The sequence below is a fragment of the Peromyscus californicus genome, unplaced genomic scaffold (genome assembly GCF_007827085.1).
Source record: "Peromyscus californicus insignis strain IS unplaced genomic scaffold, ASM782708v3 Scaffold_5__1_contigs__length_169319896, whole genome shotgun sequence".
Classification (NCBI taxonomy): domain Eukaryota; kingdom Metazoa; phylum Chordata; class Mammalia; order Rodentia; family Cricetidae; genus Peromyscus; species Peromyscus californicus.
The window spans coordinates 9,486,895-9,512,040 of record NW_026294573.1 but is presented as its reverse complement, the minus strand read 5'-3'; the positions used below and the strand labels follow the sequence as shown (position 1 = coordinate 9,512,040).

Sequence of the window (25,146 nt, the reverse complement as noted above, 5' to 3'; positions counted from 1 at the left end):
CGCCACCTGATGCCAAGGTCCAGCCAATGAGACTGTCTTACCTCTCCTATGTACAAACCAGATCCCCCTCCAGTCTTTATCACATTAACTGCACAACTGCTATGTGCCTGGTGGGTGCCATTTCCCAGGGGTGAGGGAAGCAGGAAATTCTGACGTGTTTGTTAGTCATTAGTGGAGACTGCTTTCCAAAACCATACTTTACACTTCAACTTAAGGGAAAACCGGTAAGAGGTGCTATTGAGCTGATATTTGTGGTGTCGTGTTTAATGCATGTCTTACTTGTGCTGAGGATGATGGGAAGTGAGCAGGGGGCTGGAGTGTGGACATGGCTCATCTGTGGTATCAAATCCAGCCTCTACCACTTCCAAGCAGTTTAATCCCATGAAGAATTCTTTTGTACTTGTAACTGTTTCTACTTGTGAAGTGGGGCTCACACCGGCCAGTGAGAGGAAGTGAGCACCTAGGGTCTGAGTGGGTGACAAGGCCCCACTCAGTGCTAAGGACAATATTCCAGCCAGGCACGCCTGACCTGGATCACAATGGAACGATGGTGACATCTAGTGGCCAATCTAGGCTCCTGCACCATCACTTAGAAATAGTTTCTAAGTACACCACCATCCTGCAATATGCTGCCTCAGACCCAGCCTGCTCTTAGACTCTCAAACTCCACAGGTCACCACAATGATGTTCATTAACCCTGGGAATTGGCCACTTCAACACCAGACAGCATGTGGGGAACAAAGAGTGTGTTTTGACAATTTTGCTTCCTTTTTTTTTTCCCCCAAGACAGGGTTTCTTTGTGCAGCTTTGGCTTTCCTGGATTCGCTCTGTAGACCAGGCTCACCTAGAACTCACAGAGATCGGCCTGCCTCTGGTGTGGGCCAGTTTGAGACAGTTTTGCTCAGTAACCCAAGCTGGCCTTGAGCTTGCTATTCTCCTGCCTCAGCCTAAGGTGTTCACCACCATCCTGGCTAACAGAGATGGTTTTCACATAGGGACACCCCGCTGTGAAAACTGGGGAGGCTAGGTTGATTAAGGCCTTCAGAGGAAAAAAACTAAAACAAAAAGAATAATCAAAACTCAATGACTTGTGGTCTTATTGCTGTAAAGAATAGAATCTTCCTCTAGGTGGAGACAAACCCTTCTCTCCTCCCTCAGGAGGAACTATAGTTCAGGGACCTGGGACACCCGAGGAAGGTGACTTCACTTTAAGATGAGCTTTTCCTGTCCAGGAGCCCCCTAGTGCCATCCCTACAGCTACCACGGGGTTGTGGCCGGTCCCCTTTCTGAGTCCTCACAGGGAACTGTTCCCTTTTCTTCTGTCTTTCTCTTTCTGTCCTGGCCAGGGCTTTCCTGCTCTTTTTCCAGTGCTCACTCCCTGTAGCTGATGAACCAGCCTGCCTCCATCTTAGGCTTGGAAGCCATCTTATAGTAAAGACACACTAGGTTCATTCCTGGGTATGAGTAAACCTGTTTCTCAAGGACTGGGCTGTGCCCCTCCTGTGGCCTGTGCCAGGAATGACAACCTTGTCTTTGCTTCAAAAAGTTGTTAGGACCATCTTGCAACCTTACCTTTGTTTCTGAAGATTGTTTGACCGCCTTGTTGCGAGCACCTTGAGGTCATGTCTTTGTTTCAGGAGGTCGTTATGACTACTTGTTAGGCTTATGTTCTGCTCCGGTAACCCTGCCTAGCTTGTCTGCCAAATCCTCCTTTTGGAAACCACCTGCCCTGAGTTATAAAAACCTTGTCTTTATCACATCCAATGCTGATCCCTTGAACCCCACTAATTCATTTATCTAAGTTATTCTAATAGCAATAAAATAATAAAATATCTGGAGTCAGATACTGGGGTAAAAAACAAAACAAAACAGCCGGGTGGTGGTGGCGCACGCCTTTAATCCCAGCACTTGGGAGGCAGAGGCAGGTGGATCTCTGTGAGTTCCAGGCCAGCCTGGTCTACAGAGCGAGATCCAGGAACGGTGCAAAGCTGCACAGAGAAACCCTGTCTCAAAAAACAAAACAACAAACAAACAAACAAACAAACTTGATAGATCCAAAGAGCAGCTGAAGTATGATCAGCTGACCCTAACTCTCCCTTCTTCCCAGATCAAAAAGGGTATCTCTCTACGTCTCTCCCTATCTCCAAAATCTCTATGGCTAATTTCAGTCAGCCAATCGCCAACTCTGCACTCTGATTCAAGGGAAACTTTATTGGCAGTCTTAGAGTGTCAGTGTGACAAATCTCCCACAACACCCCACCTTTAGGGTGAAACAGCCTGTATACATGAACAAAAAGGCTTGCCAGTGGTCTTCTCATATGGCATTAGCATGGGTTAGCATAGCATGGCAGGCTGAGACCATGTGGCTGACTCCACAGGGCACTGTTACCATTCTCTATGAGGTTCACAGCTTGCCTGTCCTCGGGTTTCCCTTTTAAACACTAATACATCATCCTCAAGTTCCTGTTTGTGTCTGTTTTTATTTTTTTATTTTTATATTTTTTAGAGAGAGGGTTGCCCTGACTGTCCTGGAAGGAGGAAGGAAGGAAGGAAGATCCACCCTGGCTTCATGTCTCCACCCTCGAGGGCTGGGAATCAAACCTGGGACCCAAGCATGCTAGGTAAGAGCTCTACCACTGACTCTTACTTTTTAGAGATTGGTTTATTTTTATTTTATACGTATATGTGTTTTGCCTACGTGCATGTTTGTACACTGTGTGTGTGCCTGGTACCCTTGGAAGTCAGAAGAGGGTGTTGAATCCCTTGAAACAGTGATCACAGGCACGAACCACCACGTGGGGGCTGCAAACCAAACCCCGGCTCGCTGCAAGAGCAGCAGGTGTTATTAATGCTGAGTCATCTCACTACCCATCTCATTATGTATTTCAACGTAAGGGAGACTCAACCAGCCTTCCTGCTAGACTCACCGCAGACCCTGCAATGGGAACCGTCCACTCTGAATGGATAGCTTTGGGCTGTGGTCTCTGATTTCGTCACTGTTGTTGGTGGAAGGACTATAGGAATCCATGGCTCTTTGCCAAGCATCCTGAGGTTGCACGTGTATAGAGTTCACCATAGAAAGCACGGCATTCAATAATTTACATTAATTAGCTGTGGTGTGTATGGTGCGTGTGAGTGTGAGCACACAGTGGAGGCCAGAGGACAGTTCTCCTTCTCGGTGGGCTCTGGGGATCCGACGTAGGGCAGCAGATTTCAGCGGCAGGTGCCTTTACCCACCAAGCCATCTTGCGGGCCCAATGTTTTATCATTTGTTAATTGTGGGCTATACATGCTTGGGGTTTTTGTTTTGTTTTTTAGTTTGAGACAGAACCTGTAGTGTAGCCCTGACCGGTCTTGAACTCGTACAGATCCATGTGTCTTTGACTCCCAAGTGCATTAAAGAGATGCACCACCACACCAGCACATACATATTCTTTTTATTTTTTATTATTTATTTATTTATTAAGATTTATTTGTTTATTATGTATACAGTGTTCTGCCTGCATGTGTCCCTGCAGGCCAGAAGAGGGCACCAGATCTCATTACAGGTGGTTGTGAGCCACCATGTGGTTGCTGGGAATTGAACTCAGGACCTCTGGAAGAGCAGTCAGTGCTCTTAACCACTGAGCCATCTCTCCAGCCCCCATAATCTTTTTAAACATTTTATTATTTATGTATATGCATGTGTGTATTAAGTGCGTGTGCATGCAGGTACCCATGGCGACCAAAGGAGGACATTGTATCCCCTAGAGGTGGGATTACAGGTGCTCTCTCTGTGAGCCACTTGATGTGGGTGCTGGATCCCCGATAAAGCAGCAGGTGCTCTCAACTACTGCTAACCACTGAGCTATTTCATGCATGTTCTTACAGATGGTCAAGGAAGCGACAGGCCTTGAGACAGCGGCTAGGGTGCGGCCCTGGGGTCACACCAACTCCTGCAAGACCCTTCCGCAAGCCGCCGCCAGGGGGCGCGCGCGGGCAGGAAGGAGGAGCTTCGCTCTTTGACCCTCTGCGCGGCCCGTCGCGGACGTAGGGCGGGAAAGTCTGACTCGGCCGCGGACCGCCTGCCGTGGGCGCTCCGCCGTGATGGAGGAGGAGGAGGTGGAGGCCGAGGAGGAGCAGCAGTTCTCTCACCGGCAGGTAGAAAATGGACGGGGTCCCCGCAGGGGCAGGACGGCGAGTTCCCGGGAGAGTCCCCAAGTCCGCCGCCTCCGCGTCCCTCGGCTGCAGGCGGGGTGGGAGGTGGGGTGTGCGCGCCCCGGAGCCCGGAGCCGCCGCGCCCCGCTTCTCCTGTGTCCCCGTCTTTCCAGGGCCGCGAAGGTGGAACGGGGGCGCCAAGGGAGAAGGTGGGCCTTAGCTGGCGGAGTGCTTGCTCAGCGTGCGCGAAGCTGTGGGTTCGAGTCCAGCACCGCACAAACCGGACTTGGCGGTGACCGACTGTGATCCCAGCACTGTGGGGTTAGAGGTAGAAGCAAACTTAAGGTCATCTTCGAGGCCAACCTGGAACACAGGAGACCCTGTCTCAAAAGGAGACTGGGGGTGGGGTGGGGCGGGGTGAGGGGAGAGAGACAACACCACAGAGAGGGACTGGGGCTGATTCAGAAGCGGAGGCAGGAGGATTATGAGTTTCAGATCAGTTAGGTACCTAGAGAGGACCCTGTCTCAAACGCAAGAGAGGGCAGGGCGTTTTCTCCTTTGCAAAGCTGGGATAGAAATAACCACCTCTCAGGGTGGCGTCAGAGCCAATGTTCAGTTTTCCTGAATCCGAGCCGCAGGGAGCTTAAGACCAAGACCCAGGTGGAGTCTCAGCTCGGGATGGTGGTGAGCTAAGGCTGGGGTCCAGCAGCTGTCTGCTGTGCCTACGCCTGTACTCCCAGCACTCGGGAGGCAGAGGCAGGCGGATCTCTGAGTTCGAGGCTAACCTGGGCTACAGGGTGAGTTCCAGGAAAGGCGAAAGCTACCGTTGCTGGTTGAGTGGTTGAGCCATGGACACTTAAGCGCCCCGCCCTTGTTTTCTCTTGTTGACATTTTGCTTTGTTCTCTTGTAGCAAGCGCTGTTCTCAGGTAGTTGGGCTCCTGTTTAGGTGTTAAAACCCTGACCCTGCATAGAGATCAGCTGACAGCCTTTTTAGCCTGCTGGAGGCTCTAGGTTCAGATGAAGCCAGGCATGGTGGTGCAGGCCTTTGATCCTAGCCTTGGGGAGGCGGAGGCAGGCAGATCTCCGAGTTCCAGGGTAGCAGTATTACAGGGGAAACCTGTCTAAAAATTAAAATAAAAATCAGATGAGATGACAAAGTCAAGTTCAGGGTGGCATATTTCAGCGCGCATCTCCCGCAGACAGGGAAGGATGTTCTGTTTTTTATCTTCCCAATAGTTTATCACATTTCAGAAGTATGTTTAGTTGTTTGGAGACTGGGTCTCCCATTCCTCATGCTGGCCTTGAACTTCTGATCTTCTGCCTCCACCTCCCAAATGCTGGGGTTACAAACAGCTCGGAAGTCTAACTTGAACGGACTTTCATTGTTGGATGGACAGTCTGTAGTCAAATGTCTCGATTTGTCCTGAAGATTTAGTTGTTTTCTCCTGCGTCTAGGATCAGATCAAGGGTTGGGTTACTCTTGTCTCCTGGGTCTCTTCACTTTGGTTTTGTTTGTGACACTGACAGTTTGGAAGAGTCTGCTAAAGGCCAAGGTGGAATGGGGGAGCAGGGCCTGGGGTTTTTATTGTTGTTACATTTATTTATTTTGATGGGGTTGCTGTCAGAGGACAATCACTACAGAGATCCACCTGCTGATGCCTCCCAAGTTCTGGGATTAAAGGCGTGCACCATCATGTCTGGAAGTGGTCCGATCGTGAGGGTCTCTCAAGTAGTCACAGCTGCTGTTTGGAGGGCAGCACCCTATGACATCTGGAGACAGCTGAGGCAGTTGTGGTGTCACCTGAATCCAAGACACCAGCAAGTATCCCCTGCGTAGGCAAGATGAGGGCCAATTGCAGAGATAGCCCAGGGTGGGCGAGGCCAGGCAGCTGAGCTTGGGGCCTGCCCTAACCCCTGTCTGCTTAGGCATTAGGCAAGCAAACCCAGCCTTTAGGAGATCAAAAGAATCAGCCTAGAAGGGAGAAGACCCTAAGGTCCTCTTCAGGTGTAGGTGGGGGCTCGCAACAAGACACGGATCTTTCTGCACGCATCTGGCTCCGAGAAGTTTTGTCTGCCCCGTGGGCTGGGCCATCTTCCTTTTCCCATGCTTTAGACCTTGGAGGCTAAAGCATGAGACGCTAAACTCAAGGGCGGGACTCTGTGCACCTTGTTCCATGCCGTCTACATGCCAAGAATGCTGATTGAGTGGGCACTGGGGTCCTCTGCAGGTACCTCAGAGCAGAGAGGCAAATTTGAGCTCATCTTTACAACCCCATTTAATCAGGAAGCATTTACTGTCTCCTAAGAGCCAGGCTTTGCTCTCAGAGCTGAGACTACAGAAACAGAAAGGCCCGGTGGTGTAGTTCAGCAGCAGAGTGCTTACCTAGCATGTGCAAGGCCCCGAGTTCGGGGTAGGGCCACTAGACCCCCACCTGATCTCCGCCACCCCATCCTGCCCTTCCCAGCCAGCTGCATATAATTCTGCACTAATTGCACTTGGCCTCAGAATCTCGGGGCGATAGAGACGGAAGGAGGCACGCTGTACAGTTGTGGGGAAGTTATCGTCCATGTTGGGGGTGAGACTCCACAGTCCTGTGGCTGCTTTGGGGTCACCCATGCTCTGTAGGTGTCCCCAGTAAACACATTGATTCCCCAAGCTAGGCGTAGGTGGATGGTATTTTGTTTTGCTGGTGCCCTGTGAGGAGGGGTAGACATTGGTTTAGATCTCCGCAGGGAAGGAGGTCACATAGCCGTGGAGACACCACAGGGCTGCTGCTTAGCTTGCTCTGAGCTTTCCCCTTGGTGCATCTGCCTAGGACAGAGAGACCTCTCAGTATTTAAACGGCTTTCTGAGGTCTAGGGATGTGACTCAGTGGGAGTGTTTGCCTTGATCCCTACCATGGCCAAAAATGGGAGGGTGCTTCCTAAGGGAGGGAAGGCTGTTGAGGTGGTCAGGTGGCAGTCATCAGCCCTTCCTGGTAGTGTCCTGTGACCTGTGCATGGAGGGCTGAGGCCGCTAGGGACTCGGAACAGAGGGATGGGGCCTTTCTGTCTTTGGTTAGCCATTTTGAGGCCACAAACTGGTTTCTCGTTGTGTTCCCCAGATGGCCCTTAGTGAGCAGAGACTGGACGGACGGTAGTTGCAGGTTCAGCAAGTGCTGCTGTCATTTCTCCTTGCTGACTGTCGTAATTTCTTTATGTGACCTAATCATAACCATTAGCTGGAAAGTCATGGTCCCCCAAGTCACACTCCAGAGGGTGCCGTTAACTGATTAGTGCACTTAAGTGTCGCTCAGCCGCGATGGAATGGACTGCAGGAGCTAGGCCGAGCAGCCCCTCTCATTGGTCTTAATCTTCAGATCCGTGGGCTCTTGCTTGCAGCCCCTGAAGGACTCGATTTCCCCGCAGAGGCTAAAGGCTGCAGTTCACTACACGGTCGGCTGTCTTTGCGAGGAAGTTGCGTTGGACAAACAGGTGCAGTTCAGCAAGCAGACCATTGCGGCGATCTCGGAGGTGACTTTTCGACAGTGCGGTATGAGGCCACTGCCTTTCTCTGTGGGATTTGCCCAGGGGCCAGTGTGGGTGGGAGCTGTGGCCTGTCTCACCCCCACACACAACCCTTGGCCACAGTCTCCCTGATCACCTCATGGCTGGTGAGATTTGGGTGTTGTGTGGGAGGGATTGTTAGGTTGTCCTGTGTGCCAACACCAGGCATTAGCACCTTGTTTAAACTGCCGTGGTGGCTGGAACATGGGACACTTTTCCATTTCAGTGCTCTGTGACACTTCTGTGCTTTCCATAGTGTGTGTGACAGCTGAGCCAGTGGTACTGGCACTTGCTTGATGTGAGAGGAGATTAGTGTCCTTACAAGCTATAACATGAAGCAGATTTTATTTTTTTTTTAAAGATTTATTTATTTATTATGTATACAGCATGTATGACAGCAGTCCAGAAGAGGGCACCAGATCTCATTACAGATGGTTGTGAACCACCATGTGGTTGCTGGGAATTGAACTCAGGACCTCTGGAAGAGCAGTCAGTGCTTTTAACCTCTGAGCCATCTCTCCAGCCCCCAACATGAAGCAGATTTTAAAAGACAGTCCCTAGCCACCAAAGGGACCATCACAGTTAGGACAAGGCTTGTAGGAAGAGTGGAGGGTGCTGGGAAGGACAGGGAAGGGCCATGATTTTGAAAAGCGGGTGGTGCCAAATGTGCCTCATGCCTTTAATCCCAGCACTTGGGAGGCAGAGGCAGAAGGGTCTCTGAGTTCAAGGCCACCCTGGCCGCAAGAGTTCCAGGACATTCAGTGCTACACAGAGAAATCCTGTCTTGAGGGATTGCTGAGTTTCTGTGCTGACTAGAAGCCAAGGCTTCTTCGGGAGGCTGAGATAAGCCAGCTGAAATCTATTTTCTTCCCTCTCTTTCAGAACATTTTGCCAAAGACCTTGAAATGTTTGCCAGGTGGGTAGAGAAGCTGGCTGTGTAATCTGAGGTCCGTTGACATCACTGCCCCCATCCGGGGGTGGATTTCAGGAGCTCTGTGACGCCTTGTTTTCTGGGTGCTCGTGACTGATCACGATGCTGCAAGAATCTAACATCTGCTCTGAACACGTCAGCTCAGATTGTCTGGTATTTCTGAGTCCTTTGAAGGTCTCCAAGTTATCAAGCTCTCACTGGCAAAGGTCTGAATTGCATCTCCAGGGTGTGCAGACTCGGCAGTGTGTAGCTGCCTGTTTTAAAAACTGTTTCTTGCCGGGCGGTGGTGGCGCACGCCTTTAATCCCAGCACTCGGGAGGCAGAGCCAGGCGGATCTCTGTGAGTTCGAGGCCAGCCTGGTCTACAGTGCGAGATCCAGGAAAGGCGCAAAGCTACACAGAGAAACCCTGTCTCGAAAAACCAAAAAAAAAAAAAAAAAAAAAAAAAAACCTTTTCTTGGGGATGGTTTGATTGCTCAGGCCCTGGGAAACTCAGGCTCTCGGGGGTCGGTCCCTCTGTGGAGAGGGCCGCGTAGTTCCGCAGCCCTGATTGCTTGCAGGTGTAGAGAGAATGCCAGGCAGGGGCTTTCATCCGGATTTGCTATGAGGAAGACGTAATCTTCCTGGGAAGTGGGGAGGCCTGCTTTCAGCCTGAGAAGCCTGAGCTCTTCCAGGTGATTTACGTTCGTCTTTTCAATTAGTACCTCAGGTAATTGGAAACCAGCGCTTTCATGCAGCCGTTGGAATGGCTGAAGCCCGAGCTTTGCTTTTGCCTCTGCTCACCTCAGCTTCCCAGCCACACTTCTCACCTTGTCCTCTGCACTCTGTTTCTAGGATGAATATTTTCAATGAATTAAAGCAGCGGGTTCCCGGGGGCGCTCTAAATCTTCCCTTCCCTGTATATATTGTCAGTCCCTAAAAACTGCTTAGCATCATCAGCTCGCTGAGAGGGATAAGGTTCTATTATGGGATGCTGATGGCTCATTCAGTGCCCCACCCCCAAGTCCCATGAAGTATTTATCACCTTCATTTCCCCTTTCTGTATGAGCTGTGGAAGTCAATAAGATTTTTAAAAAGTATTTTTGTTTAGATCTGTGTGGTGGGGCGTGCCTGTAATCTTGGTGCTGGGAAGTCAAGGCAGGAGGAGTGTATGTTCAGGAGTGGCCTGGTCACATAGTGAGGCTGTTCAAACCATCCAGAAGCTGGGGGGGAGGGGTGGCTCAGTGGTTACGAGCACTTGTTCTTGCAGAGGACCCGAGTTCAATTCCAGACCCACACGATGGCTCACAACTGTTAAGAACTCCAGTTCCAGGGGTTCCAACACCCTCTTCTTACCTCCTCAGGCACGAGGCACACGTGTAGTACAGAGACATACAGGCATACAAGACACACACATAAAATAGAATAAAATTTAAAAATCCAGAACTAGGAGTTAGGATGTAGTTCAGTGACAAGACACATGGTTGGCATAAAGCTGTGACAGCTTTGGGTTAAATCCCCAGCACGCCAAAATAAATAACGAGGATGATAATAGAAATATTAACTATAAGCTTTTGGATAGTCTGGGTTGTTTGTTTTGGCAGGGGGTGGGACATATTGGGGATTGAATCTAAGGCCTTGTGCATGGCAGTTGTGTGTCCCACCACTGAGCTGCAGATCCCAGCCATCCCCACCCTCTTTCCTTTTAGAGGCTTCCTGCACTGTAAAGGATGCCTGCTTTGGTGCCTCTGTCTCTGCCGCCCAAGTGCTGGGATCAAAGGCGTTCGTGGGCCACACTGCCTGGTGATAAGTGCCCATTTTAAAGAATGGTGTGGGGATGGGGGTTGGTTTTGTTTTGTTTTTGTTTTTTGAGGGAAGTGTTGGGGGAGTGAGTTTGAGATAGTGCCTTACTGTATAGCCTAGGTCACAAACTAGCAATCTTCCTGCCTCTGCCTCCCAAGTATTGGGACTACAGGCCTGAGTCACCATGCCCCTCTCTTCCTGATACAGTGGAGCTGATCTCAGACTCCCCTTGCCAAGCCTGGCCCTGAAGGTCTTCCTCAAAGGCTGAGCTACAGAGTGCTGCAGGTCTGCTCTCACATCCTGAGCCTGGCTGGACAAAGAGCATCCCTTAAAAGGGGGTCTGTGTCCTCTCACAGCTCCATGCAGATCCTCACTGCAGACTCTAATCATTGCTGCGAAATAACTACACAGGAGGACCAAAGTTCCAGGCCAGCCTGGACTGAAAAGCAGATGCCTGTCTCAAAGAAAAAACAAATCCCAGCCATGTATAGGTACAGGCTTTCAAGGGAGGCAGAGCAGGTGGATCTCCATGAGAACTATATACCCGGTTCCAGGTTAACCCAGACTCCACAGTAAGGCTTTCTTAAAAAAAAATTGGGGGTTGGGATTTAGCTCAGTGGTAGAGCACTTGCCTAGCAAGCACAAGGCCTTGGGTTCAGTCCTCAGGTCCAGGGGGGTGGGGTGGGGGTGGTAGGGGTGGGGGTGGGATTCTTCCTTGCCAGGCGTGGTAACACACACCGTTAATCCTAGCCAGCAGAGGCAGGCAGATCTCTATGAGTTCGAGGCCAGCCTAATCTACAAAGCAAGTGCCAGGATAGCCAGGACTATTATTCAGAGAAATTTGTCTCGAAAAACCACACACACACACACACACACACTCAGAGAGGTTAAGAGCACTAATTACTCTTGCAGAGGACCCATGTTCGATTCTTTACACCCGCACGGTGGCTTCGCAACCGTCTGTAACTGCAGTTCGAGAGGACCTGGTGCCCTCGCGTGACCTCTGGGCACTGCCTGCATATGGAACACATGCATGTAGCACACATGAAGTCCGTGTAGCAGTTGTTCCTCCTTCCCGTCAGTAGTTTACTAGAGTCGGGACTTCCTGAGGGCGTTTCTGGTAGGACAGCAGCGGCAGGCGCCCAGCATACCTGCTCCTCCAGCACGTAGGTGAGAACTTAAAATCCGGCACACACGCCAGGTACCACACTGAAAAGTAGAGGGTGTCAGCTGTGTCCTTTTCCACAAACTCCCATGAACGGTCACTCTGAAAAGGCAGCATGCTCATTTCTTTCCTTGGTTTTGGTTTATTTATTTATTTATTTTCCGAGACAGGGCCTCACTATGTAGCTCTGGCTATCCTAGAATTCCCTCTGTAGACTAGACTGACCCCGAACTCAGAGATCCATCTGCCTCTGCCTCCCGGAGTGCTGGGATTAAAGGTGCCTGGAAACTACTGAGAAGGTTTAAGCCAAGCCCGGTGACTCATGCCTGTAATCTCAGCACTCGAGGCAGAGGCAGGAGGATTGCTAGTTTGAGGCCATCCCGGGTCTCAACCCTCTTTAAATCTTGTTTTGCTTTGGTTCTTCAAGACAGGGTTTCTCTGTGTAGCCTTGGCTGGCCTGGGACCTTTGTCTAGTCTTCTGGTGTGTTCCCATCTAAGCACTGCTGTCTGTTACGAGGAGATGACACGTGGAGTGTACACATTTAGCAGGGCTTTGAGTGACTGTGGTCATTGAATGGAGTGTAATTGCCATGTGACTCCATGTTCAACTGAGCGAGCCGACATTCCGTGTGGACTAAGTGGGGCTGACCCCTGAGCTCATTCTTGAGGACACAGTGTTCTAGTTCCTTCTGCTTTGTGAAGCCCTTAGTTTAGACAAGCTAGTAATGGTGAAAGGACATAATCAATACATGATCTAGTGTAGCTTATTACCTTAGGTTATCTGCTGTTTATATATATTTATGTGTGTGTCTGCATGTGTGTGTGTCATCATGAGTGTGGGTGCCACAGAGGCCAGAAGAGGACAGTGGGTCTCCTGGAGCTGGAGTTGGGAGATGTTGGGAATTCAAGAGCAAGGAGCAGCCCTCTCTGCAGCCCCCATCTTTCCTAGTGAGGGTTGGAGGAGGACATTGAGGACCTCGGTCCAAGCTCTGAGCAGGAGGCAGAACCAGTTTAAAGGCAGTTCTTTGTTCTGCCAGGCTCGTGTGTGTGTGTGTGTGTGTGTGTGTGTGTGTGTGTGTGTGTGTTCAGAGCTTGCAGGGAAGTGGGTTCTAGGAGGAGCTGCATGTACTTTGTCTGTGATTCAGCCCTGCAGAAGAGCCTCAGGAACCAGCATCGTGGATGTTTTCACTCACTCAGCTGTCTGATATGCACGTAAGCAGAGACAGTCTTGTGTCTCACGGTTCCCACAGACGACTGTGACAAAAAGGGTGACTTTAGATGGTTTCTCACCCCTTTGCTCTCCAGCACACTGGTTCTCAGGCCCAGCTGATGGATGGCCTCAGTGTCCTCCGTGGCTAGGAGCGTGGCTCGTCTTTGTGTTGTTATTGCCTGTGGTCTGAATCTGATGAGATGGGCCACTTAGGCATCCTTGTTCCTCTGAAGTGTGACCGTGAACTTTTCTATTTCATCGAAACTTTAATACCAAACGTTCTGGTAACTTTTTTCTGCCCTTTCCACAGACATGCGAAAAGAAGCACAGTCACCACGGAAGACGTGAAGCTCTTAGCCAGGCGGAGTAATTCACTGGTGAGAGATGGATCTCTCTCCTCACTCCCCTTCCCCACCCGAATACATTATTCCCAATTAATCACTTGAAGGCGTGTAGTTATTCTCCAGGGCACCTTGCATTAAAAACTAGAGATGGTTGAACCGTTCAGACCTGCCTGTAATTTACAGCCCTCCTTTCATTATGATAGATCTTGCAAAGCCAATTTGAAATTTTCTAATCAGCTCTCTCTGGATTCCATAATTTACCTTTTTTGTAATATCTCAAAACTTTGGTCCCATGTTTCATTTACAGCATGATGTCACAGACTAGTTATGGGTTAGTCTCTGGGGATGGTTTCCTTGTGGTACCCACCCTGCCCCCACCTCATGCTAGGGATGGAAAGTAGGGGCTTGTGCGTGCCAGACGGACGCTGCCCCTCTGCACTGTGGGTCCTGCCTCCTCTTTTGCTGCTTCTTTTTATTTTTTATTTATTTATTTATTTATTTATTTGGTTTTTTCGAGACAGGGTTTCTCTGTGTAGCTTTGCGCCTCTCCTGGAACTCACTTGGTAGCCCAGGCTGGCCTCGAACTCACAGAGATCCGCCTGGCTCTGCCTCCCGAGTGCTGGGATTAAAGGCGTGCGCCACCACCGCCCGGCTGCTGCTTGTTTTTAAAGTTTACTCTCTTATTTTCTGTGTATGATTGTTTGGCCTGCATGTATGCATGTCCACCATGTGCATGCCTGGTGCCCTTAGAGGTCAGAAGAGGGTCTCAGATCCCCTGGGACTGGAGTTACAGGTGGTTGTGAGCCACAGTGTGGGTGCTGGGAATCAAAACTGGGTCATTGTGAACTTGGTCCTTGTTACCTTGAGAGTAACAAGTGCTGTTAACCACTGAGCCATCTCTCTAGCCCCATTTCTTGTTTTGAGACAAAACAAGGGTCATGCTAAATATACAGGCTATTCTTGAACTTGACTTTTAGCCTAGGTAGGCTCTGAACATGAGACCCTCCTCCTGTGTCAGCCAATATCCCAGTAACCTAGATTACAGGTGTGCCCCCCAGGCCCAGCCATACCCGCAGTTCTGATGGGCCAGGGATGGATGGATGGAAGCCTGAAAGGTTGGTTATGCAGAAGAGAGCACATTTCTGTTTTTTCACATCGAAGAACTCATTTTGACCAAGCTGTAATTTTCTAAGTGAAGACACTTAACACTTAGAGGTGCCAGGGTCACCTGGCTGTGGCTGATGGCAGACCTAGAATATTGTGACCCTTGCAGGACTCAGACTTTCTATGATGTCCTTTCCACAAGAGCAGGGATTTGACTCTGAACTGTGTCCATCTCCATTTTTTTTTTTTTTTTGGTTTTTCGAGACAGGGTTTCTCTGTGTAGCTTTGCACCTTTCCTGGAACTCGCTTTGGAGACCAGGCTGGCCTTGAACTCACAGAGATCCGCCTGGCTCTGCCTCCTGAGTGCTGGGATTAAAGGCGTGCGCCACCACCGCCCGGCTCCATCTCCATTTTTAGGGCAGTTTTAGTGCTAATAAATAGTTCAGTCAGTGAATTTCCACCCAGTTCTTTTGGAATCCTGGAGAAGGCATAAGTTATTGTTATTATTTTTAGGTTTGTAAAATAGTTTATAGACAGATTTAAAGACTTAAATATATTTTGCTTTTTTTTGTATATACATAGCTAAAATACATCACAGAGAAAAATGAAGAGATTGCTCAGCTTAACCTAGAGCGAAAGGCCAAGAAGAAAAGGAAGCCAGAGGATGAAAACAGGAACTCCAGGGAGCCTGATGCTGAAGTGGTGAGCAGTGAGAGTTAAGTCCTGGCCACTTGGGAACTGCAGCCTCCAGCACGAGGAAGTGTGCATCCCACCACGGGCAGTCTGAGGGATAAGTGGAGACGTTTAAAGACACAAGTGGCTGGGCAGCTCTCGATCCCGCCTGCTTCAGGACATTTGATGCAGCTTAAAAGAGCCAGAAGCTCCTGCAAAGCCATCTCCATGCTTTCCTTGGCAGGGGAAAGGCTGGCGTTTGGATGGCACACTGTGACCTAGTGGCTGAGGTTGATGACATGTGTTTGCAATTAGACATGCTGGGTGTTTGGGGATAAGTGTAGTCCTTCACTGTTTATTTTCTAGGCCAGATGACAGTCTCTGAACAGTGAATAAAGCTATGTTTACTTAGCTCTGGTTACTGAGGTTCTTTCAGACCGGTGGCCCCTTGATCATCAGTGAAAGATGTGTTTGGGGATGGAGTTTCTTTCTTTCTTTTAAAGAGTTACTTATTTATTATGTAGTCTTCTGCCTGCATGTATGCCTGCAGGCCAGAAGAGGGCGCCAGATCTCATTGTAGATGGTTGTGAGCCACCGTGTGGTTGCTGGGAATTGAACTCAGGACCTCTGGAAGAACAGCCAGTGCTCCTAACCTTTCTGCAGCCCCAGGGTGGAATTTCTTGCTCTTTAACAGTGGTTTTCTTCAGATAGTTCTGTGTAATTTCTTTATAGTTAAGCCTTGGCTTTCCAGAACAGACGTTTGCTTGAGGGGGAGAATCTGGAGCTTCAGTGTGAAACACATGTGGTACTGGGAGCTGGTGTCCCAAGGGCTGCATAGACGTTCAGGGCCTGCTCTTTTCCTTACAGAGTGGTAGGGGTACAGGGTGGCCTGGGGCCAGCAAGGTAGCTCAGCGGGTAAGTCATTTGCCAAGAACAATGACCTGAGTTTAGTCCATGCTGGAAGAGAAAACTGACTCCCAGAAGTTGAGAAGGGACATGATCTTTCAGAAGAAGCCGTCTGTTCTTCAGTTTGTTTTAGGCCTGAGCCTTCCCTGGATCTTGGTTATTGGGTTATTGTTGGAAGTTTTTGCTCTTTTTTGGGGGGCCCGCCACCCAGCTCCCAAATAAATCACTCATGGAGACTTATCCTTACTTATGAATGCCCGGCCTTAGCTTGGCTTAGTTTCTAGCCAGCTTTTCTTAACTTTAAAGTATCCCGTCTATCTTTTGCCTCTGGGCTTTTCTTTCCCTATTCCTGTATGCTTTTCTTGTTTCTTACTCCGTGGCTTGCTGTGTAGCTGGGTGGCTAGCCCCTGGAGTCCTCTTCCTGCTCTGGCTCATAGATCTTAGATCTCTCCTCCCTGTTTTCTCCCTCTGTATATACTCTGCCTGCCAGCCTCGCCTGTCCTTTCTCCTGCCTTATATTGGCCATTCAGTTCTTTATTAGACCATCAGGTGTTTTACACAGGCACATTAACACAGCTTCACAGAGTTAAACAAATGCAACATAAACAAAAGTAACATGTTTTAAAATTTTCTGCTACACTTGGCGGTCTCTAGTGGTCTGAGATGGGTTTTTAGGTCTGTCTGGCTATGAGAGGTTTGTGCATTTATCCCCACAATTCTGGACTGAGGACCCATGAGGAGCCGGAAGGTGGCCTAGCACTTTGTCACGGTCTTTGGGAAGAGGTGGTCTCTCAGCTGGCCAAGTACAGGTTTCTCAGATGGTGACTGTAAACTGCACCAAAAAGGCATCTTACACTTGGTACATCTCTATCCACACACAGTCTTAATTTTAAAAAAGGTGTCTGACTAGGGGAGGGGCATGAGTGTGCTATAGCATGAGCTTGCAGGTCAGCAGACAGGTTTGTTGAAGAAGCAGTGTGTTCTTGCCTTTCACTGATATGTGGGTTCTAGGGATAGAGCGTGGGTTATCTGGTTTGTGTATTAAGTGCTTTACCCACTGAGCCATCTTGCTAATCCCATAAACATTGTGATTCTGTTATGTAGCCCTGGCTGTCCTGGATTTCACTACGTAGACCAGGCTAGTCTTGAACTCACAGAGTTCCACCTAACTCTGCCTCCCAAGTGTTGGCCATTTCCTTTTTGGATCAAAATAATAAGCACCACCAATATCTTAGAATAAGGTATACATTTCTAAGTGCTGGGATTAAAGGTGTGTGTCAACATGTATGGTCCTCAATTTTTTAAAAATATTACCTTTATCATGTGTGTGTGTGTGTGGGCACACACACAACACATGCTATGATATGCATACTCATTGGACAATTTGAGAGACTCAATTCTCTCCCACCATGCTGGTTACAGGGCATTGACAGGTCATCAGGCTTGGTGACAGACTTAGCTGCTGAACCTGGCCTCATTTTAAAAAACGTGCCGTTTGCTAACATGAGAAGTTTGGAAAGCCTTCGACCACGAACTGTGCGAGGGGTGCAGAAGTCAGTGCTCAGTGTCACAGGATGCTGTCTTCTGCATCAGCGTCAGCATCTGTACTTGAGTGAGGTGAAGGTCTGGCTAAGAACCAAGGTTTGCCTGGGCAGAGGGTAGTGGGCAGTGCTGCTGGGACAAGCTCTTGGCTCGTCCTTGTGATTTGTGAAACATTGGTGCTATCCTGTGGCCCTGAGTCTTCACTGCACCTAGTTTCTTTTGTCCTTAGCAGATTCAGACGTACTTCATTTTTGGTGCTGGGGACAGAACCCAGAGCCTCACGCATGATAGGTACGTGCTGTGCTGAGCTTCATCCCAGCCCTCGCCTTGCTTTCATATGGGTAAGATCGCACACTTGGGCTCTTTACCCAAGCCTAACTTCCTGTTCTGTTGAATCGCTTGGCTTTGTTCTAATGGCTTCCTGCTTGCTCTAGGCACAATCGCAAGGGAGCTGAACTCACTCACAGCGAGTGCACGTGTTCTAAAATAAGAGCAGATTCACTCAGCACAGGAAAAGTCCTGAGTCTCTAATTAAGGGGCTAAATCCAACCTCACAAATGTTTGTGTGAGAACTGATTGCTCCGGCTTGTGCGTCACTGCACGAGTGTGGAGAAGCGTGCAAGTTTTCAGTGGACGTGTGCAGACCCCAAAACAGCTGTGCAGCTTAAAATACCAGGGCTCCAAAGAAAGACCCTCCTCCCCAGAGCATTGACTTGAGGGCCGCCAAAGAGGATGGGTGGCCGCCGCGGTGCTGGAGGCAAGTGGTTGTCAGCCTTCGGGCTGCTGCTGCTCTGGGGGACCGCAGCCACTGCGCTTCCCCTGCAGAGTGGTCCCCCTGGCCAGGACAGTGTGCTGAGGACAGTCCCTGCACAGGTAGGCTGCTGTTTGTCTCTCTTCCTGGCATTCTGACCACCCAGTGAATTCCTTGCAGTGTGTGTGTGTGTGTACGTGTGTACGTGTGTGCGCGACCCCAGGATGCTCCAATGTCCCATTCAGACCACTGGTCTTCCCTTTGCCCTCACTGTCCTAGCCTGTGTCTGTTCAGGGGCTCCTTCCTCTCTCTGCGGGTGTCTGCTTTGGCTAGACTTCTGGATGTCACAGTGTGTTTGTAGTCCAGCCCCTGCCGGTATTGGTCACATAGACTCTGAGAGCCTTAATTTATGTACATAGCTATGCTCTCACTCGCTCACATTAACCGTGGTATAAATTTATAATTTCATCAAGTGATTTACTTTCTCTTTTTCTCAATTTTGAAAAAGTTCCAAGAAAGAGTACATAAAGTTGACCATTAGAAACGGATTTTTCTCTGAAATTACCAGATGAGTTTCAGGCCGGTCATTTATCATCACAATACTCCTAGAAGCTTCCCAAAGAGTTTGAAAGACCAGACTTTAGCATCTCAGTCTGTTCGGGTTTCTGAACACTCAGAAGGATGTCTGAAGATGGAAATCAGTTAGATGAGCCTGTGCCCAGGGCGTCTGAGCTGTCAGTCACTTTAGCAGATTTCCTCCTCTCATAGCTAAGGACCTCAGCAAAGATGATAAGGTAGAGGTAGCAATTCACGTGTCTATATTTTGAGACAAGGTTTCACTCTGTAGCCCTGGCTAGTCCCAAACTCACAGTAATCCACTTGCCTTTGCTCACAGTGCTGGCAAAATGAGCAGTTCTTTTTGTCTGTTGCCCTCTGCAGAGCAGTTTCTCTAAGATTCTTCAGACTCAGTTGAGGGAGATGTGTTTGTTAAGGAGCAGCTTGCTTTCTGGGAGGGAGGGGCGAGCATCTCCTGGTGCTGAGTGAGTCCAGGCCTGGTTTACTCCCCCTTGTTCCTTCTCTGGAAACACACAGGAAGCTGCAGAAGGGAAGAGGAACGGCCTCCTGACTTTCCTTGCCTGGTGGCATGGTTGGACCTCCCAAGCCAGCTCCAGCGCCCTCCTCGGAGGGGATGCCAGCGAGGTGTCTAAGTGGCAGGAAAGCCCACCTCTCCAACAGCCCCCACGCCGGGATAAAAAGCCTTGTAAGAATTTCTTCTGGAAAACCTTCTCCTCTTGCAAGTAACCCCCCCCCCCCCAAGCCACCCTGTGAAATGCAACCAGTCTGAATAAAGGATGTCAGGCAACATGGAGCTTTCTCCGTAACTGAGCTTTTCTTCACGCCATGTGAAAATTAAATTTTAGTAATGGCCACTACCCATATAGGTGAAGTAAGTACTGGAAATCCAAAGAGAACCCTCTAAATAAAAACGTTGGTGGTGCTTGCCAGAGTGTATCTGGCAGGACCATTGGGTTTCCATCCTGGTGCTTGGAGGTGAGGGCTTGTCTTTGCTCAATTGAAAACAGCTAAAAGCCATGTGTGTGTGTCTGTGTATGTACACAACATAATTTTTTTGAAGGTCTGTGTAAGCTCAGGCTAGCTTCAAACTTCTTATGTAGACAAGAATGACCTTGAAATGATCTTCCTGCCTCTACCTCTCAAGTGCTGGGATTATGCCCAGCTCAAGGCTGCATATTTAAGAGTTCAAAACAGCATCTTCAGTTTATTTTGGGCTTTTGGAGATTGGGTCTTACATATAGCCACCTGGCCTTGAACTCACAACCTGTCTTCATTTCCTGAGTGTTGGGATTAGTGTGCACCATTACAGCCAGCTGTATTCCAGTCTGTTTTTAATGTGATGTCTCTCCAGGCCTGAGGCTGTAACTCGGCAGAGTGCTTGTCTGGCAGCCACAGGGCCCTCCCTGCATTTGATCCTCAGCATTGTGAACTTCACAAGCAAGCTAGCAACGCTGCTCGAGGAGCACAGTGATTAGTCCTCATATTTTAGCTAAAATTAATTTTAAAATTAATGTTATGCTATTAAGCCGACACCATGCTGACATGCTTATAAAAGTTATATTCAAATTCGTTATACAGCAGTTTTAATTAGAAATATTAATTTGTTACATTCCTTTTCCCTGATTGTAGCTTCAGTTTTACTTTGTGAAGAAAGACTAAGAAAAGCATCACTCTGAGCAGCGCTGCTTCCACCCAGCCTGTAGCCTGCTCCACTTTGCTTCTGGAGACGGGGTCACTGTTTAGCCAGGCTGGCCTCCAATTCACATTGATCCACTTATTTCTGTGTCTCGTATGCTGGGACTTGGGGTATGTACCACTGTGCCTGGCTTGCCTTGACTTCTGAGACAGTTACCCACCAAATCCAGTATCCATAATGAATGAGAAAAGGAAAAAGGACTGCTTCTCGGTACGGTGGAGGAGAAAGTTTATTGTATCTAAAAGCGAGAGCATAGCCAGAGGCAGAGACATCTGGGCAAGTCCAGAGTGGACATGAGCTGGGCCATGTGGGGAGATGCGGGGGAGGGCGGGTAACCAAAATGTCTGGATTATAATGTCTGGGGAAGGGCAGCCCAGTTTCTGGGCTGGAGAGTGAGGGTAGAGGGCAGGTGTGCCAGCCATACCCTGTAACAGGTAGGGACTGAGGGATGCTGAGAGAACCTGGCAGCCAGATCTGCTCTGATGTGTTAAATAGACACCTCAGCTGTTTGTCTTGGGCTTGAAACTTAACACAAATTTGTCCAGTGAAATACTTTATGCACAATCGCCACAGTAGCTTTTCATTTCCATTTCCAGTGAATAACGGTTAGATGAAAGACAATTCTGTTTTCTGTGATATAAAACCGAGCAACCACTGAGCCCCTAGCTGAGCAAGATTTTGGTCTTCCCCAAGGAAGCTGGGGACAAATTGCTCTTTCCAAATTTAGCATGTTTTAATTCTCCCCCATAGCACTGAAATCCTTTCTGGTTATTCACACTTTTAACTGCTGAGCCAAAGACACTAAGAGAAACGCCGAGTGCAAAGGCTCCAGATGCTGGACTTTTGTCACAGTGTGCATGTGGCGTCAGCACAACTGCAGACAGCTGCTCCCAGTCCACCATGTTGGTTCCAGGGAGGAAACTAGGGTCGTTAGGCTTGGGCCAGTCGCTTTTACTCACTGAGTCATCTTGCAGACTACCAAGAAGGGCCACGGCAGGTTGGGTGTGGTTAGGGCTGTAACCACAGCCTTGTCTCGGGAGGTTGAGACAAGAGGATTGCTGTGAGTTCAGGAACAGCCTGGGCTGCAGTTCAGAGTGAAACCCTGACTTAACCTCCTCCCTCTTCAAAAGACTCTGGCAATGGGCTGAGGGCCACTGCAGTGGGTCCATCTTTCTGTGTGTGGAAAGAGACTGGGACTCAATTCCCTAGGTGCTAAACTCAGAGCTTACACATCTACATCTAGAATTACAGAAGTTTGGGCCTGAAATGGGGCAAGGCCCAATGCTGGCTGGAGATGCCTGAGTTTCACCCTCTTCTTTGGACGCCAGGGAGCAGACTGCAGCTGTGACTGCTGACTTGGCTCTGTGGTCCTCAGAGCTGAGATCGGTCATAATTACTAGCTGAGGACAGCAACGTGATGGGAGAGGCAGCTGCATCATGCTGCATCGTGCTGCATCATGCTTCTGCACAGCAGTCTTGCACCCCAGTGCTGGGCTCAGTGTACTGCTGGGAGAAATCTGACTGAAAGGCCAGACAGTCTCCAGAAACTGCTCTTTGATGTTTTTTGTAGAGCAAGGGTGTACTAGTGTTTTAAATTCACCTGGAGTATTCTCTGGAGCCTTCTCTACCCTGTCCTTAAGGCTGTGGACTTCACCTTAACTATGCCCCATTGGAGAACAATAAAGATAATGATCCTGCTGAGCAGTCTGTTAGTCCAAGCTACCTAAGTTCAGGGGACTTCGTTAGTTGGCATCAGCTGTGTGTTAGACTGTGTGGTAGTTTGAACGTATTTGGCCCCCATAAACTCAGGGAGTGGCACTATTAGGAAGTGTGACTTTGTTGGACGAAGTGTGTCACTGTGAGGGTGGGCTTTGAGGTTTCCTATGTTCAGGATACCATCCATTGTCTCAGTTGACTTCCTGTTGCCTGCAAGATGCAGAACCCTCAGCTACTCCAGCACCATGTCTGCCTGCATGCCGCCATGACAATGGACTGAACCTCTGAAACCGTAAGTGAGCCACCCCAATTAAATGTTTCCTTTATAAGAGTTGCCGTGGTTATGGTGTCTCTTCACAGCAATAGAAACCCTAACTAAGACAGGATGGATTAATATGTTTGTGATTAATAAGGTAGGGGATAAGTAAGTACTTACACTCGTGAGGAGACCTGAGTTTGGATCCCTGGCACCCATGTAAAAAAAAGGCAGAAGTAGGTCACTTTTGACCTGACCCCACTATTGGGGTCAGAGGCAAACCTTGGGAGTTCAATGACTAGCTAATGTGACTGAAATGGCCAGCTTAAGGTTCAGTGAGAGACTGTCTCAAATGAATTTGGCCTCTTCATATACCCACATGAGTTGCTACACCTGGCCCCCCACACAAATATACTATACACACACACACAAATGAAGAAAAAAGAAAAATCATGAAGGGTAAACAGGTAATTTCCTGCATCAGGATTTGAGCATACTTTCTTAGAGCACATTTCTTCCTGGCCATCTTGGAAATCATTATGTAGACCAGGCTGGCCTCAAGCTCAAAGAGATCCTTCTGCCTCTGCCTTCTGAGTGCTGGGATTAAAGGTGTGTGCCACACACCAGCTTAGAGCGTACCTTTCCGTAGCTGGTATAGTCAAGGTATGGCCAATGCCAACAAGACCTGGACAACTTGGATTCATCCATTCCGATTCTGGTGTTTGGCATCAGCTTTTTGAGGAAGAATCAAGTGTAACAGTCCATAAATCCCTCCATGGGGTTTGTATTCGGGGTAACAGCAGAGGATGAGAGGCTTTGGAGCCTTGGACCAGTAAACTTAAGGGACACACTTCAACAACTTGCTATAAGCAGCACCAGCCGATGGCACATTTCACATCTTAATCAGTGGCTTCAGAGAGGGATGGCTTCCATGGGGACAAACCAAGAAAGCAAGCATCTAGTTATTTAGTAGAAGGAACACCCTCTTTCTAGATGGAGAAGGAAGAAGCAGGAGCAGCCAAGCAACTCATTATAACTTCTTTGTATTTGAGTACCTTAGTCACTGTGGTGGTTTGAAGATGTCCCCTTAAGTCTCACACATCTGAATACTTGGTCCCCAGTTGGTGGGTGTTTGAAGAGGATTAGGCAGAAGTATGTCATTTGGAAGGGGGTGATGTTTCAAAGGACTCTTTCTCTTTTGTGTTTCAAGACGTGCGCTCTCAGTTGTCCCTGTGGCCATGTCTTTGCTCTCATCGTGGACTCTTAACCACCTGGAACTGTAAATCCAGTTAAGCTTTATGTTTTTTTTTACATTTATTTTATGTATGGGTGTTTCGCCTGCCCATGTGTCTATGCACCGTGTGTCTGGCTGAGGCCAGAAGACGAAACATAGCCGTGGAACTGGAGTGACAGACACTTGTGAACCACCATGTGGTGCTGGGAATCCAACCCAAGTCCTCTCTAAGAACCAGGGCTCTTAACTGCTGAGCCATCTTTCCAGCCCCTAAACTCTTTCTCTCATACGCTGCCTTAGTCATGGCGCTTTATCACAGCAATAGTAAAGTAACCAAGACAGTCGGGCACCGGGCTGACCTTGAACTCACTCTATAATGAGCGTCTGGCTTTCCTGCCTTTGTCTCCTGATGCTAAAATTGTAGGTGTGCTTCACCATACCCAGTTTATGTGGAGATTTGTGCATGCTAGGCAAAGCACTCTTATTGTCTAAGCTACCTCCCCCAAGCCCCTGCAACTTTTGATAAGGCTAACAAGGACAGTAGTTTGATCTAGGTGTGGCAGTGAATGTCTGTAATCCCAGCACTTGGGAGGCTGATGCAGGAGGATTCCTCAAGTTCCAGGCCAGCCTGGGCTATATGGTAAGACCTGCCTCAAAAACAATTTTTTTTTTTTAACCAAACCAAAAAAAAACCAATTTTATTTACTTATTTTTGGTTTTTCAAGACAGAGTTTCTCAGTGTAGCTCTGGCTGTCCTGGAACTCACTCTGTAGACCAATGGCCTCGAACTCAGAGATCCACCTGCCTCTGCCTCCCAAGTGCTGGGATTAAAGGCGTGTGCCACCACACCTAGCCCCAAGTTTCTTAAAGACCACAGGTAGGGGCCATTAAGGAGGCTCAGCAGGTACCTGCTGCCAATCTTGACAAGCTAAGTTTGACTCTCAGGACCCACTTGGTGGAAAAAGAGAGCTGACTCAAGGTTATCTCTACATATATTCCATGGTCCATGTGCTGAAACTTTTTAAAGTATCTGAAAAGGGGAGTGGAGAAACAGCTCAGTGGTTAAGATCGGGGATTGCTCTTGAGGACCCTAGGTCAGTTCCCAGTATCGTATCAGGTGGCTCACAACTGCCTTTAACCATCTCCAGGGAAATCTGATGCTTCTGACCTCTGAGGTCACCAGTGAGCTCTCCCGCGCACACACACATACACACACACCTTCCCATAATTAAAACTTTAAAAAATATATAAAGGAAAAACAATAAAAACACAACATAAGGCCGGCACAGTGGTGCACACCTTTAATCCCAGCACTCAGGAGGCAGAGGCAGGGGGATCCGAGTCAAGGCCAGTGTGGTCTACAAAGTGAGTTCTAGGACAGCCAGGGCTCTGTTACAGAGAAACGCTGTCCTGAAAAAACAAAACAACCCCTCCCCCCCAAAAAAAAAATAAAAGTAACTAAAAAACACAGCATAAGATCCTGTCCAAAAACAAATGTATGGAACCTTACAAATATAATAGTCAAATCTGAAGAAACAAAATGCACAGCTAATTAGGAACTGAATGGTTAAATAGTCT

At 48.8% G+C, this 25,146-nt stretch overlaps 2 protein-coding genes across 4 annotated transcripts; both read left to right on the top strand.

The window, feature by feature from the left end:
* Nucleotides 1–3,650: 3,650 nt before the first annotated feature.
* Nucleotides 3,651–15,302, top strand: Cenps (centromere protein S). 3 transcript variants are annotated; one of them, XM_052717457.1, is made up of 5 exons: nucleotides 3,651–4,140; nucleotides 7,498–7,651; nucleotides 8,567–8,600; nucleotides 13,082–13,148; nucleotides 14,802–15,302. In XM_052717457.1, exons 1-5 carry the CDS (start codon nucleotides 4,087–4,089, stop codon nucleotides 14,937–14,939), a joined length of 447 nt encoding a protein of 148 aa, XP_052573417.1. In that variant the 5' UTR covers nucleotides 3,651–4,086; the 3' UTR covers nucleotides 14,940–15,302. The 3 variants fall into 3 exon arrangements, with proteins under 3 accessions (XP_052573417.1, XP_052573418.1, XP_052573419.1); XM_052717458.1 differs by having other exon boundaries at nucleotides 3,750–4,140; nucleotides 7,520–7,670; XM_052717459.1 differs by having other exon boundaries at nucleotides 3,778–4,140; nucleotides 7,547–7,670.
* Nucleotides 15,303–15,414: 112 nt separating this feature from the next.
* Nucleotides 15,415–19,459, top strand: Cort (cortistatin). The gene is made up of 2 exons (XM_052717460.1): nucleotides 15,415–18,212; nucleotides 19,183–19,459. The coding sequence occupies exons 1-2, from the start codon at nucleotides 18,072–18,074 to the stop codon at nucleotides 19,390–19,392; spliced, it is 351 nt and encodes a 116-aa protein (XP_052573420.1). The 5' UTR covers nucleotides 15,415–18,071; the 3' UTR covers nucleotides 19,393–19,459.
* Nucleotides 19,460–25,146: the final 5,687 nt, after the last annotated feature.